General features: G+C 42.7%; 4 protein-coding genes across 4 annotated transcripts; 2 read left to right on the forward strand and 2 right to left on the reverse strand.

Annotated features, from left to right (window-relative positions):
• Positions 1-414: 414 nt before the first annotated feature.
• Positions 415-2,627, reverse strand: O0I10_010419 (uncharacterized protein; the record flags this gene model as incomplete). The annotated part of the gene is made up of 11 exons (XM_058490400.1): positions 415-552; positions 609-719; positions 769-883; positions 940-1,132; positions 1,191-1,320; positions 1,375-1,507; positions 1,562-1,686; positions 1,743-1,877; positions 1,936-2,095; positions 2,149-2,362; positions 2,444-2,627. 11 exons carry the CDS (start codon positions 2,625-2,627, stop codon positions 415-417), a joined length of 1,638 nt encoding a protein of 545 aa, XP_058338884.1.
• A 514-nt stretch (positions 2,628-3,141) lies between these two features.
• Positions 3,142-3,996, reverse strand: O0I10_010420 (uncharacterized protein; the record flags this gene model as incomplete). The annotated part of the gene is made up of 2 exons (XM_058490401.1): positions 3,142-3,773; positions 3,834-3,996. 2 exons carry the CDS (start codon positions 3,994-3,996, stop codon positions 3,142-3,144), a joined length of 795 nt encoding a protein of 264 aa, XP_058338885.1.
• Positions 3,997-4,703: 707 nt separating this feature from the next.
• O0I10_010421 (uncharacterized protein) lies at positions 4,704-5,535 on the forward strand (the record flags this gene model as incomplete). Its single annotated transcript, XM_058490402.1, has 2 exons — positions 4,704-5,118; positions 5,186-5,535. 2 exons carry the CDS (start codon positions 4,704-4,706, stop codon positions 5,533-5,535), a joined length of 765 nt encoding a protein of 254 aa, XP_058338886.1.
• A 1,537-nt stretch (positions 5,536-7,072) lies between these two features.
• On the forward strand, positions 7,073-8,035 carry O0I10_010422 (uncharacterized protein; the record flags this gene model as incomplete). The annotated part of the gene is made up of 1 exon (XM_058490403.1): positions 7,073-8,035. One exon carries the CDS (start codon positions 7,073-7,075, stop codon positions 8,033-8,035), a length of 963 nt encoding a protein of 320 aa, XP_058338887.1.
• Positions 8,036-14,026: the final 5,991 nt, after the last annotated feature.

Consider the following 14,026-nt stretch of genomic DNA (forward strand, 5'->3'; position numbering starts at 1 on the left):
GCAATCAACGTGATATCACGTAACATGTCATGCAGTTCTTGATTGAGTGAAGTAGGTCAGGTGCACGAGCAAAGTTAGCCATGTGAAAATGGTACATGAGAGAAAATTTCAGGGTCAAGATGTAACATTCGCATGACAGCAAAGCACCTACTTTTGTCATTCATTGTCGAAGTTGATCCAATTATTCATTATCGGTTAGTACTGACCCTATACCATTTTCTGTCGTCATCCCATAATCAAAAAGATAGTCAACGGTAGTGAAGAATAGTTGATGATGCGCTACTTTTTATACTGATGTGATACGATGTACATTAGATGATTTGTATGGAGACTATTTGAAGGTTTATAATGTGCTACGGCGAAAGCAATGGTTTAGCATTGAGACTACATGTGTGTCATAAAGCATAGCAGGCCTTACCATTTTTCTGACGTTTGTTTTGCTGGAAAATATTCTCTCCATGAGAAGGATGAATTAGGAAAACTTCCCGGATTGAGACAGTGTGTGCCTTGATACGTAACACCAAAGGTTTCACATTCGTCTGCCAGGATCAGCTAAAATAAAAACTTGTATCAATTGGAGCCGCCATCGCATACTCGTCATAACTCACAGCGTGTGGTAAGGGATATAGTCGCATACTATGATCGTAAGCCCAATAGATAGGCCTTTTCGTGAGGGGTAATGGTGAGAGATGGCCTTGGTCGATGATTGTGCGTATCAACTAGATATCGAATGAGAAAAATGCAGGATCACAAATATACATACATTACATGTTTTGAAGGTTCTTCGTCTTCTTCCAACCTTGGCGCTAAAAGAGCGTTTCTTGAGAGTGCGTTGAAGAGATCCTCCCTGTACACCACAATGTCCTGGGTACAGTACCGAATACTATTCACGTGCTTCAATACAGGCGCATTTCCTTGATTGATTTTATCTGCACTCACCGACATGGGTTGGAAGTAAATATAGCTCGCCGCACTTTATGTTGTACACGACTTGTAAGAAATTCAGGTAAAGCAGGCTGGGGCAAACTAAGGCCTCCCCATGGATCTCGACAGCCAGGCACGAAAATGAAATACGAATTGCTGGCTATTTCTTGAAATTCAAATATCAGGTCTGCCAGCACTGTAAAGCTATCTGTTTAAAAATATAGATGGTCAATTCATTGTTATTTCAATAGTGCATGATGCATTACCTTTATATGGTCCAGTATTTTGTCCCGTATAACTAAAGGCTTGTCGACTAAAGTTTCCTATCAGTATGAAGGCCAAAGGAATTCGTGTGCTTGAATAACGTTCAAAGACACGGCGAAGTGATGGAATAACCTATTTGAAATATAATGTAAGACTAGATAGCTTCCTCCCCTTTTTGCATCTTACCATAGGCTCATCTAGGTGAACATCTGATATGATAGCAAAGAAAACATCTTCATTTGATTCCTCCTCGGCTTTTAGTCGGTGCTTGTCAATAGTCGGCTTTTGTAAATCAAGGAAATCGACATGCGTGAAATTCCTACATACAGAGATGAGAGTTATATCCAAGATGTTGTGACATTCTTGCACTTACTCAGATGTGGTACGTGGTTCAGCAGGTGGAAAGCCCATTTCATATACATGAAAAACGTGGTCGTCGCCGTACAAGCCTTCGACTAGCACAAAGGTGTGATCGGTAAAAAAACCTGATGTATATGCCTGCGTTGACCTGGTTAATAAAAGATAAAGAAATATCCAAGTGAGTTTCCCCTTACACATTGTGATAAATCGAGTTGCACGTTGGCATCTTCATCCTCCAAGAAAACTTTGCCATCTTCCAACTGGGTCAACATGCCAAACAGTAAAAAGTGTTCACGATCGCGTCCAATCAGTGCCTTTATAGGTGTAATCTAAATAAAGAGAGGAGAGGTTGAATGGATGATTCATCTGGGTTCTATTTGGCGATACCTTGAGATATGAACTCGAATCTGGATCTATCGTCTGTGATGATGATGACTGATCAAAGTGCTCATCGCGCAACACTCGTTGTTTCACAAGCTGGAGTCGATCCCTGTAAAGTTCACTTTTCTCTTTGGGTGTAGACATCAAGGAAGGCGTTGTCGCATATCTTTTGAACAATGATATTAGCGGTCGTACCACAACGATATTGCAATTTCATACTTGACAAATCCTTTGCGACGAATGTCATAATACATTCTCGGCATGTCAAAGGCGTTGACTACGTGGAAATGTTGTGTAATGTCGATCGGCCCGTCATCGATTGTCATATCCTGAATGCCGCTGTTGATATCATTTTCAATGCGAGATGGTGTAACATTGTTTAAAGAAGTTATCAAACTCTCCAAGTCATTTTTCTTCACGAACATGTTCTCGTCTATTTAAATAAGATTAATGTTCGTTGAGGGATATGCTATATGGTATATCCTCAGTGTTCACTCGATCGACCAAAAAGTACCTGTGAACTGTTTTTTGTAGGCTTTAGCTAACTGGGACAATGCTTCGTCAATGTCGGGCTGATCTTCAAAGTGCTTTTCGAGAAAACTTGCAGCATCGCTTTGCAGGTGAAGACCATTGAGCTTTGTAAAGAACTTGTAGATACTGCGACTGGTCTTGCGTCGTTGACTAGCTGCAGATTTCATGGTGTGACGAGTGACAAGCAGGAAAAAGAGACGCGTCCCCAGAGGAGCGCGTGTTTTAATGAGCGCAGTCGAAAATTGAACACACGCACGCATCTCGGACTTGGCTATTTTGCACAACACTCTTTCTATTGCCAGCGAATGCCGCTTACTTTTTCTGTAGTGCCGAAAGTGCACCCTGTTATCCACTCCAACAATAAAACCCATACGAAAGTAAATGCGTTTACTGTTTGTGGATAGGATGGGCCATTGGGTTTGTAATGAAAATCGCGTAATGTAAAGATAAAGTGAGCGAAAAGGAATACTAAGCAAGTGTAATTGAAAGAGTGGATAAGCTCATTTGGATGGCAGTATCCGAGGTACATGTTACTTGACGTGATTATGTGTGTTTGAAACAATAGCACAATGATTTACAGGGATGATAAAATGATGTATTTCAGTTTACTTGTCAGCTACGTCAAATCCTGTATATTTACAAAGGAGCAACATCCCCATTCTATTTAAACGGAAAAGCGCTTTATTTCTCGCCAAGCTTCTTTTCGAGTTTGTCGAATTCCTGTAGTGCAACGGCCTCATTCTCGTCAATAACTTGCTCCACACCTTCTACTTCTGGGATATAGTGCATAAGCATATTCTCGATTCCGTTCTTGAGTGTAACGACTGAGCTGTCGCAGCCACGGCAACTGCCCTTGAGCTTAAGCTTCACAATGCCACCTTCAAATCCGCAATACTCAATATCGCCACCATCTTCTTGAATAGCCGGTCGAATACGCGTATCCAAAAGTTCTTTGATCATCTGCACCTCTTCTGAATCATCTGGATGAATTGCTGTATCACTCTCAGCAAGATCTCCCTCATTGTACATAATTGGCTGGCCTGACGCAAAATGATCCATGATTGCTGCATAGATGTCAGGCTTCATCAATTGCCATTCAGCGTTTGGGTCCTTGGAAATTGTAATAAAGTCTGGTCCAAGAAATACTCCTACGATGCCATCGATTTGAAAGAGTTGTTTGGCCAAGGGCGACTGCATTGAGCTACGCACATCCAAAAATTCGGCTGTACCATTGCCAAGGACCTCTACGCCAGGGATGAACTTGAGGGACTCGGTATTTGGGGTTTGCTCGGTCTGAATAAACATGCTGCGTACTATTTATCCGGCATTAGAAAGAACTTGAAACTAGTATCTTGTATGATACCACTATGTACCTTGCTGCGTCAACGCCGGAATCAATGGGCGTACACTAAGTGCAGGACGCTGTTGCCAAGTAGGTTGCAAAAGACGCTGTGTGGCAAAAGATCTTTGTAATTGCAAACGATTCAAGCGACTTGTAACTCGTGTTGCCGCAATGACTATTCTTGAAGCTATCATTCTCTGTGGTATTTGTTCAACTGAAAGAGAAACAAAAGCGAAATTATACAGCACAGCTGAATAAAGCTTTCCCCTCCTAGTTGTTCCGTTGCCCAATCATCAGTGGCGGTCGAGCATTTGGATATCTACCACTCATGTGACCCTCGTTTTCATTACTTTTTAAGTTATCTCATTTTGATTTCTAATTTGTTGAGATGTACTCGTTAGATGAATGTTACTGTGGATATATGTATTGGCGCAACCTGTTTCCCCCTGCTTACTAATTCAACTGCCCTATCAAGCGAAGGCCAATCACAGTGACGAGATTGGTCATTTTCGAGAGGAACGAAAGGAAAGCTATATTGCCAAAGATTGTGTGTGAGTCAAAAAGAGACGTTTGAAATGTACATCTATTGAAGACGATTGAATAATACATATGATGATGTGACATATGCAATAATGAAACAGGAGCAAAAACTAGTAGCACAGGCCTGGTGTTGTGCATGAAGAAGGAGGGGGTTCATCTATTTCAATAAATGTATCATATGGTCTACTGCTGTGAAGATGAACATAATACACGTCTCAAAAGACGGCATGCTTTTATTATAGCTGACGGGAAAGTCATTCACTAGGTATTTGCACCTCACCACAAGATCGGGGTTTTGACGACTATTTTTTTTGGTGATGCCACAGTCCTAAATCATCTTTTTTGGATATTGATTTAAACAATGGGCTTGCCGTATTGGAGACCTCGAGAGGAAAGACGTACAAGGAATAGCACTGAACGAATTCGACATGGGACAGATCAGCGACTGGATTCGCTGCGTACTACCTTACGGCCATCGAGTAGAAGCCATCCATTGCCTGCCAACGGGACAAGCCATCGACGAACTAGAGCCACATTAGGGGCACGACGTGCGGAAATGTTGCCTAGACGACTTCGACGAAGACACAATGATGTAGTTGATGAGGCGGTTGCTCCGGTGGATGATTTGGATAGGTTGGTGCAGCAGCGTTTTGACGAGAAGGAAGATCTACTATGTCAACTCGAGTTTACTGCATCGTTGCTTGATCAGTTTTTGTCAGCACGCTCAGCTTTGGGGGCTGATAGCAATATGACATTGCCTTCATTTATTACGGATGGTTAGTATGTCTAAGTTTCACATTTACGAGGATGTCTGTAAACTAACGAAATGGACATTCGATATAGAATTGCCGAGTATTTTGTCCACTGCTGCCAATCTTACCATGGAAACTTATAATCAATCATCATCATCTTCACTACCTTCTGCGCGTGTTGACCATTCAAATATGACAGAAGCACAACTTACTAGAGAATTTGCTGATCACTTATTACATCTACCGCCCTATTCAACTCGACTTCAAATCTTGGAAGGAGACATCCAATCGGTACATCGTCGTATTATGGACCAATTAGGTATGCTTGGCTCCACGGATATGCTTCAACGAGTACAGTCACCTGCTCCTGCATCGATCGGTGATCGGCCTCTTTCTTCACTTGTAATGCAGTATTCCAGAGATAATGAGGATAACCACTAAGCAATGCATCCATTTATGATACCCAATACATTAGTAACAACAACATTTGTTTTAAAAACACGCACGCTGAATTCGTCTTGCTCTTATATCAGTGTATACTATCATCAGACATCCTGCGTTCAACACATACAGGTAGTCCTTTGCATCTTTTATTAATGACGTCTCGACAAGGTGGGCGCTTCCATTTAACTATGCTTCTTATTTACAGCACCTGTACTCAATGATAGCAAAGCCTCACTTTTATTCCTTGTCAACATTCCTTCTTCGTCATTTACAGTCAGCATTCGTCTCTTTGTTATGAGTCATTCGTGGGAGACAATTCTCGTTCAAGGAGGATTGGATTTGGTATGCAGCTTAATAATATGGAATATACCTGGATGGAGAAGAAAGGGTATGGTAAGATAGCTCTTGGGATCGATATACAAGTAGATATTCAGCATTATCATTTCGCTGTAGGTGTTAGTGTAGTCGTATTCTTTATGAAATAAATTTGGTGAGCATGTAACCTTAAAAAGGATATCACGGTCAATGGTATTGCTTTGTGGGTGCATATGGCGTATTCGTAAAGCACGTATCATTACCACTTTCACCATGACACGTATTCGCATCGGGCCATAACAAGAAGAGTCTCTTTTGTCGAAACGTATTTTTCCACCCCACGTCTCTTTCTTATTCGTTGATTGCCTCTGGAGGTTAATCAGTACCCACATCACGTCACTGGGAATATTCAACAGCACGTGCACATAACATCAACACATTGTCTTAGTGGCAGCATCCGTCTTCGTGCCGCCGTGCATCATTACCCGGCATGGACCCACTATCTTTTTGTTCAATCGAGGGCACATACAATCATGTAATAACCCCGTTATACAGCAGCGGAGGACAACGCAAATCAGGCAATCGTGGCGCGAGTGGCGACTGGGCACGATAATGAGCCACAAGCAGTCATTCCCCACATGCAATGTTGTGCGACGATGCCAAGCATCACGCGCATACATTAGCGGTGTTGGTGGCGTCGCGAAGACTCTAACCACAAATAATAGGTGGTCCATTATCCTTGAAGTAATTGTGGCTGAACACGAGCGCTTCATGCCTGTCAACTTCTATTATTATCTATTGTCGGTATTGCTACGTATTTGGTCATACCAGGATATCCGATACGTGCGTGTCATTGGTCTTTATTATCAAAGCTGAATATGCCTACTGATCGAAAAAGCAACAGTAAAGCAATTGCATAGAAAACACAGGGATTTTATGTATATAGGATGCTTGTGAACAACATGAATGGGAGGGATCGACTGAATACGTGATACAATAGAATGGCATCAACCAATGAGGATTGGCCTATTGCAACCATTCAAAACAACTTTGGCCCGCCTCGTTGTCCGCACTAACATACCTTTCCTTTCCTTCTTATTTGCGTCGCCAGCCCGATCATCTCTGACACGTTCCACTCTTTATATTCTATACTTGTTCTTTCTTTTTTTTTTTGGGACACCTTTTTCAACTTATTGTACCTGCTCTTTTATTATCCGTCATGCCAGGCGATGATCTCCATGACCAACAGCATACTCCTCCATCTACCGCTATTCCTCATCAAGCTATAGACCCGCAACATCAGCAACACCAGCAACAACAGCCACGGAAAAAGCGCGCCAAGATTGTAAGTGCTTGCGGTGAATGTCGACGTAAAAAGACAAAGTGCAATGGTGAGCAACCTTGTCGCAGCTGCGAAAAGTCTGGAGTTGCATGCATTTATCCATCTGCTACACAACACCACGGAGACGACAAACGTAGCCATCTCAATAAGGCGGCATTGGAATCAATTGAGGAACGACTCAAAACGATCGAGGATATGCTTCGGATGATTCTGCAGTCATCACAGCACAATCCACCGGACCTTGATCCTGCAATGGTGCACCAATTTCTTAACAATACTACTGGCACTGGTAGTGGAGGCAATGTCGTAGTTGCTTCTACTCCTCCTCCTCCTACTGCTACTACTCAGCGACCTTCATCAAGTTCTTCAAACTCATCCGCCTCTTCACCACCGAATTCTTTGCAACAACAACATTCCATTCGTCAACCATCTTCGCCTCCACAATCTATACAACATCTTCATCATTCGTATCATCACCACCACCACCAGCATCCATCGTCTTCATATGTTCCTCCTCCTCCTCCTCCTCCACAACAACAGCAACAACAACAAAGGATATCAGAATATGATATTCGGCTTCCATCTATTCACAATCTGTCGGCTCCTTCTTCGGGTTATCATCCACATGAGCAACACCCAGAAATGGTACCTCCTCCCGCACCTCCTGCTACCACTACTACCACCACTACTACGACTGCTACTTCTACCGCTCAGTATCTTCATCACCATCATTCAACTTCATCTGCGGCTGTCAGTAGACCTGCTCCACTCTCACCAGATGCTCCATCCATTGAGCAAGATTATGGTGCTTTTCAACCAGTCAAAAAGCGTAAACGATAAAAATGTTGTCATACTTACACAATCCCTATCCATCATGCTACTACACCTCTCTTATCTATATATAATCGGCTCCAATTGCCCGCTTGTAAACTTTCGGTTTTTTTTTGTGCGAATGGCTTATCACTTACCTTTGAAGTAATGCATATGTGTATATTGGTTGAACTCAATACCGACACGCTATTTGCTATTGGGGAGCGGTTTAATAGTGGGTACTTGGAAGTCTTTAAATTCTTAGTATGTCTTGCATAATGCGTGACAGGATACTTTCGCATGAATGGCGGAAAAGTTCACTTGATGACTGCTTTAATTTCATTGATAGATTTTATCACCTGCCGTATTTCGGTCAATGAATGCATAGACAAACATTATACCTAGGCTCTTCAGACGTAATCCTGGTATATACGCCCCATCACTTTATCAGCTCATGCATCATACCAGCAAGCAGAAGTATCCACGCCCACTGTGCACGATAAAAAACAATGTTGTAGCCGCCCATCATGCTCCCACACGCCTCTTTCCTCTGCCATACTTCTTTTATTGCTTACAAGGTCAAAATTCCAAGGGTTTGTTTTGTATGTATCCCATTTCTTGCAATTGTGAATAAGCTCTGATTTTTGTGGTCATTCATCGTGCTTCCTGGCACCGTGATTGTCATTGTGATATTGGATCCTTATAATAAGGTAGAGTCTGATTATGTTGCTTGATAATTCACTACTCATACACACTAACTCGTTACTTTCGACATAGTCTATCTCCAGTGATCCAGCTGCAAAAGTTGATTTCGGTGCCACAGGTCTACGTCGGTGCTGAAATTGACATGGTGCAAATAGCAAGGTCCTCTTTCCTGCATTCCAATCACGGCAGCCATGGCACAAAACGATAGTAATTTATACATCAATCCAATTGGAGGGGACTATCAACTGTATGTTTGCAAGGCGATTCGGTTTGCAAATGAAGGATGAGTTGAAACATGAATTCAAGGCCGCCATTGGATATGCTGTACGCGTAAATGGTCACTATGGAAAGTGGGCTAAAAAGCATATAGTTGCAGCTCGAGTCATCCTCTCTGTGTTTTTTTTCAACATTCACCTTGCTAATACCTTGTTGAAGCACCTTTTCGTATATAATAGACCATCTAAAAAGGGGGATCAATATCTAATAAAAGTGTATGTCATCCTGGTACTGTTGCTGCTGATGTAGTCACCCATCCAATGGTTGATTCTCCATATCCACATGACCAGGGCATTGCTCAAGTGAATCAGTGACATGCCATAGAATTCATTCCAATAGCCCTTTTCCACCATGTCCGCTTTGTTGTTGCTGCATACGACTCACATAGGATGATCCATATAAATATGGATGTTGTATTCCTTATCCGATGCAAGTGGATAACGTTGGCAAATGGCCTGTAGCTTGGATATCTTTTTTCTTCACATTACCCTCTCAACCTCTTGCTGCAAAGGAACATGTATGACATGCAAGGATTCCTGTAAAATCCTATCACCAGGACACTACTACGTGATGCAATGGGATCTTCCACATGCGGCATACCTCGTAGCTGAATGCTGCGCATCGACCAGAGTGGCCGGGATTGAATATTTGCTCTCCTAGCAGAACGTCTCTGACAAAACGCTATATTCACTTGAGGATGGCTTGCTGTTCGTGTAGAGAGCAACAATGAAAAACGCTGTATAATACCACTACGATTGGCATGCATTCAATATCTGGATTCGATTGGACAGCATAGGCTGCAAGGTATCTGTGTATAAGCATTGTCAGTACTCATATCGATACAACAATGGAAAGTGCACTTTGTTTCATTCACAATGTAGATTGCACTGGATTCCACGTCCTCTTCTGTGAGGAAAAGAATACATGCATGGTTTGCCTGCTTTTAGAGCGAGGATTCAGGGCCCGACAATCATGTTCATGCAATCAGTGTACACCTCACTTCCTTGGTTATCACTGCTACAGGCACCGCCACAGCGCACTCTCTATCACTCATTATTGTTTTTCTTCCTTATCATGATCTGAATAAAAGGAAATGCTTCAAGATCAATATGTATAGACTTTATTGGTGTCATTGCTGTATATAGTAAAACTACGGATAGCTCGATTATGAGGACATCGCTCAATATCGAGTTTTATTGATCCAAGTATATAGGATATTTGCTGAGGTATATATTAGGTTACACATGTTGTTGACAGGTTGCACAAACGGATGGTGATGATAATCTTGGGCAATGTTAGTTCTTCATACACAAGCTATCGATTGATGAGAAAGCTATCCATGATGGCAGGGACAATTGCTTTATACACGCATACCATATTTGAGTATTTACACGTCCACATTTGATGCAGGATTACACATTGGATGTTCCAAGTTCAGGAGTTTGTTGGCTGCATAAAACCAAGGCTGGTGTCACTTTTGCCAGAGATACATAACGAGGGACTAGTAGTTGATCCATACTGATCGAGGTATACAAGTGTGCATATTCACAAGAGGAACCGTGGGGAGCTGGGTGGCTGTATCAAGGACGACGAGAGGAACCAAAAAGAGTCCACCCCACCTTTCTCCACTCCCATTTCACAAAAGCAAGGTGAGACACTCTCCATTAACGAACTACAGCGCATTGACTCCTGTCATGCTCTTTAATGCAAGACGTAGATGGGTGAACCGGTGGTCAATGGCGTCCCTTTCAACTACAACAAGCACGCGCGCAATCTACCCATGTTTCAAACTTCCAATCCCGTACAACAGGTACGGCAATCGCTGCAGCTCTTTTACAATTCAAGTTTGACATTGTGGTGCTGAAGCTCGTGTGTATATTGCTGTTCTCTCGTTTTTAAGATCTAATGGGTGCGTCTCGTGTATTCATTCCCAAGTTGTCCACAACAACACTTCTTTACACTGCCTCTTTTGGTATGTTGGCAAGAAAACGCGTTTAGATTGGTTTTCCTTGGTATCTCACATTGTGTTCATGCTAGATCGACTTGTTGGATGATGGTACCTGTGGACAGTAACAAGATATTGATCTCAAAGCAAGAACGCTGTACGTTGGTTCAATGGTATGTATGGTGTTGGATCTACAATGCAGGACCACTTAATTAACGAGCCTTACAATGAAGCAGCAGCAGCACATACTGGATCGGATGGATACAAGGTTATTTGGAATGGTATTGGGAACACCTCAAGGTAAAGTGATCATTTTAGGATTTGTCACCTTCAAGTGCACTGATGAAAGAAATAGGCTCTCTTTCGGCGATATTGCTATTATCACGGCTGCACGTCAAGGGATGGAGTGTACTGTCTTAAGGGGGAAGGCCATGTTGTGGTACGCGGATATTACGTTGGGCTCACGGTGCGACTTCGGTTTAAAAATGCACCCTCTGACCTTTCGTGGAGAACAAAGTATATGCTTCCCATCATTGCACTGCTATACTTTACTCGACTTGGAAGACGATGGGTGTCTTTCTTGGCAACATGGCTGGACCCACGGCTAGTGGTGTTAAAGTCGGCTGGGGAGGGACTTCATGTCACCGTTAAAACCGGTGTTTTGACGCCACGTTCCTATGGGAGGCTAGAAGGCAGTACGGATACTACATTCCTTGGCAGTGCGCTTTTATTATTGCTATTATTGCTGGAGGCAAGATTCATTAGTATGTATAGCATTGGATCTACAATACAAGTGCTCTGAATTAACGAGCTTTTACAATGGAATAGCAGCGGCATCATGATATGGTTGGCATGGAGATATGGATGGCATGGAGATACGGCTCTTATTTGAAGGAAGGATATTATTGTGAAATACCACAAGGTAAGAGTATCCATTATGGGATGTGTCGCATGCAGGTGCACTTACGATGGAAGATGTGCAACGACAGGATCAAGAAGGCTTTTTCTCGGCTATTTCACTTGGCACGTCAAGGATGTTATTGTACTGTGTGCTGTCTTGGGGAGACCATGTTGCCCTTACCACCTCGTGTGGAAACATGTGCTCACGGTGCTATGGCAAGTCCAATTTAAATACGCATCCTCTGTTCGCAGTTGCAGCATGCGGATCCACGGCTCAGGTGGTGTGAAAGTCGACTGGTGAGGGGCTCAGGTCACCGTTAAATCCGGTGTTTTGGCACCATGCTTCCTTCGGGAAGGGGCTAGTAGGCAGTGCAGGTACCTTGGCATTCTTTGGCATTGTGCCTTTATTTATTGCTATGATTTCTGGTTGCATCCTGATTGAGAGATTCATGTACGTATCATTCCAATGTCTTTGAGATGGAAGTATTCTTGCTGACAATGCGTCTTTCTAGATGGATCACCTTGCATTGAAGTCCCCCAGGATTGCAGCTATCATTGCTAAGTATTGTTTTACATGTTTGGAGGATTGTTTACGGTGCATCTATTATAGGTGAACCATGTTAGGATCAAGCAGCATCGTCTTTGGCATCTTTCAGTATCAGCAGGCCTTATTACATCGTTCGATAGTTCTCGTTATCAAGTATTAAACATTCCTTTTGTGTGAGTCTGCAACAACTTCTATTATCTTATGGCTGTTGTTGTCAAGTACTACTCCAGTGCTCAGCTATCTGCAAGTCGTCTCTTTATGGATGGATCTTTGAGCAATCTTTGTTATCGGTGCCATGGCGGATATCATTCCTCAAGTACCTGTACGGATACCTTTGGGCATATCCTCGTGTGTGCTATTTCATCAAGACCGGATTTATTTGTCGCAGTGCATGATGTGTCTCTTATGACGCCTACCCAGGAAGGTCGCTTGATGGCAGCTACTACTGATATGGTGGATGTTTATTTGCTATGGGTAGAACGGGATGGTGCTTTGCTCTTTTCTGTAAAGAATCGTTGGCAGCTATGATTCATATGCGACAGTGTGGTCAGCCCTATCATGGCCCTATCAATTGCGTTTGATGATTACTGCCTTAGCCGTTGGAAGTCAGACTGTCTCTCGGTGTCCTTGTGGTAGATATGGGATCATGTATTGCTTTTTGCTCTTATGGGTCGGCCTCTGTGGGCGTGGGATGCTATTTTGTCCTTTTATCAGACCGAACATGTTGGCTCGAGCAGCACCTGTATTAGAAGATGCCATAGAAAATGCAATGGCGTCCCTCGTTATCAGGCGTGGTGCACCGTAGGGGTGAGGATGACGACAAAGCCTTCGCATGGCCATCCTTGTCAGTACATGGGTTTCCATGGAAGCTAATTTGCTACCTTATTATCTATTTATTACAAGACATCATCACTAACTGCGTTCTAATAACTATCTTTTGAAGTGAGATGCCGAATAGCCTAGAAATCACCATGGAGAAACTTAGATTACATGCGAAGTAATATCGTTGAATAAAGACTTCCTTTCAATCAATAAATGTTTAAGGTTACTCTTGAAAGTGACGATATGAATGGATATCCTCATTCCTCGACACCGTTGCGTGAGTGATCAACATACACCAAGATTGCGGATGAGTTGTTCATTGTTCACATGCCGTTTAAATGGTTCATGCAGGCAAGAACAATCAAATCATGTGAACCGCAAGCAAGCTATAAATGCCTCTTTTCAACATTGGCGTTTGCTACACACTGCAGCATGATCCATCTCCATGTCAACGAGCAACCAGTATCGTTCGACAAATTATCATTGCAAATACAACAACAATGTTGCTTTATAATGCAAAATCACCATTCCTTGCTCAAATTGGACCAATACGACATTCGCGATGCATCGCCTTGTAGCCAACAATTAATGCGTTCTTTTGCTGTATACCAAGGCCACGATGATATGGTAGAAGCAGGCAATAACGTTGCTTTACAATGCAAAATCATCATAACTACCTCAAATCAGATCTATTCGCCATTCGCAATACATCGCATTGTAGCCAGCAATCAACGCGGTCTTTTGCTGTATAACAAGGCCACCATTATATGGTAGAAGCAGGTACCAATGTTGCTTTACAGCGTTAAATCATCATACCTCGCTCAAA

This window comes from Lichtheimia ornata, assembly GCF_029851405.1.
Source record: "Lichtheimia ornata isolate CBS 291.66 chromosome Unknown scaffold00069, whole genome shotgun sequence".
NCBI classification, from domain to species: domain Eukaryota; kingdom Fungi; phylum Mucoromycota; class Mucoromycetes; order Mucorales; family Lichtheimiaceae; genus Lichtheimia; species Lichtheimia ornata.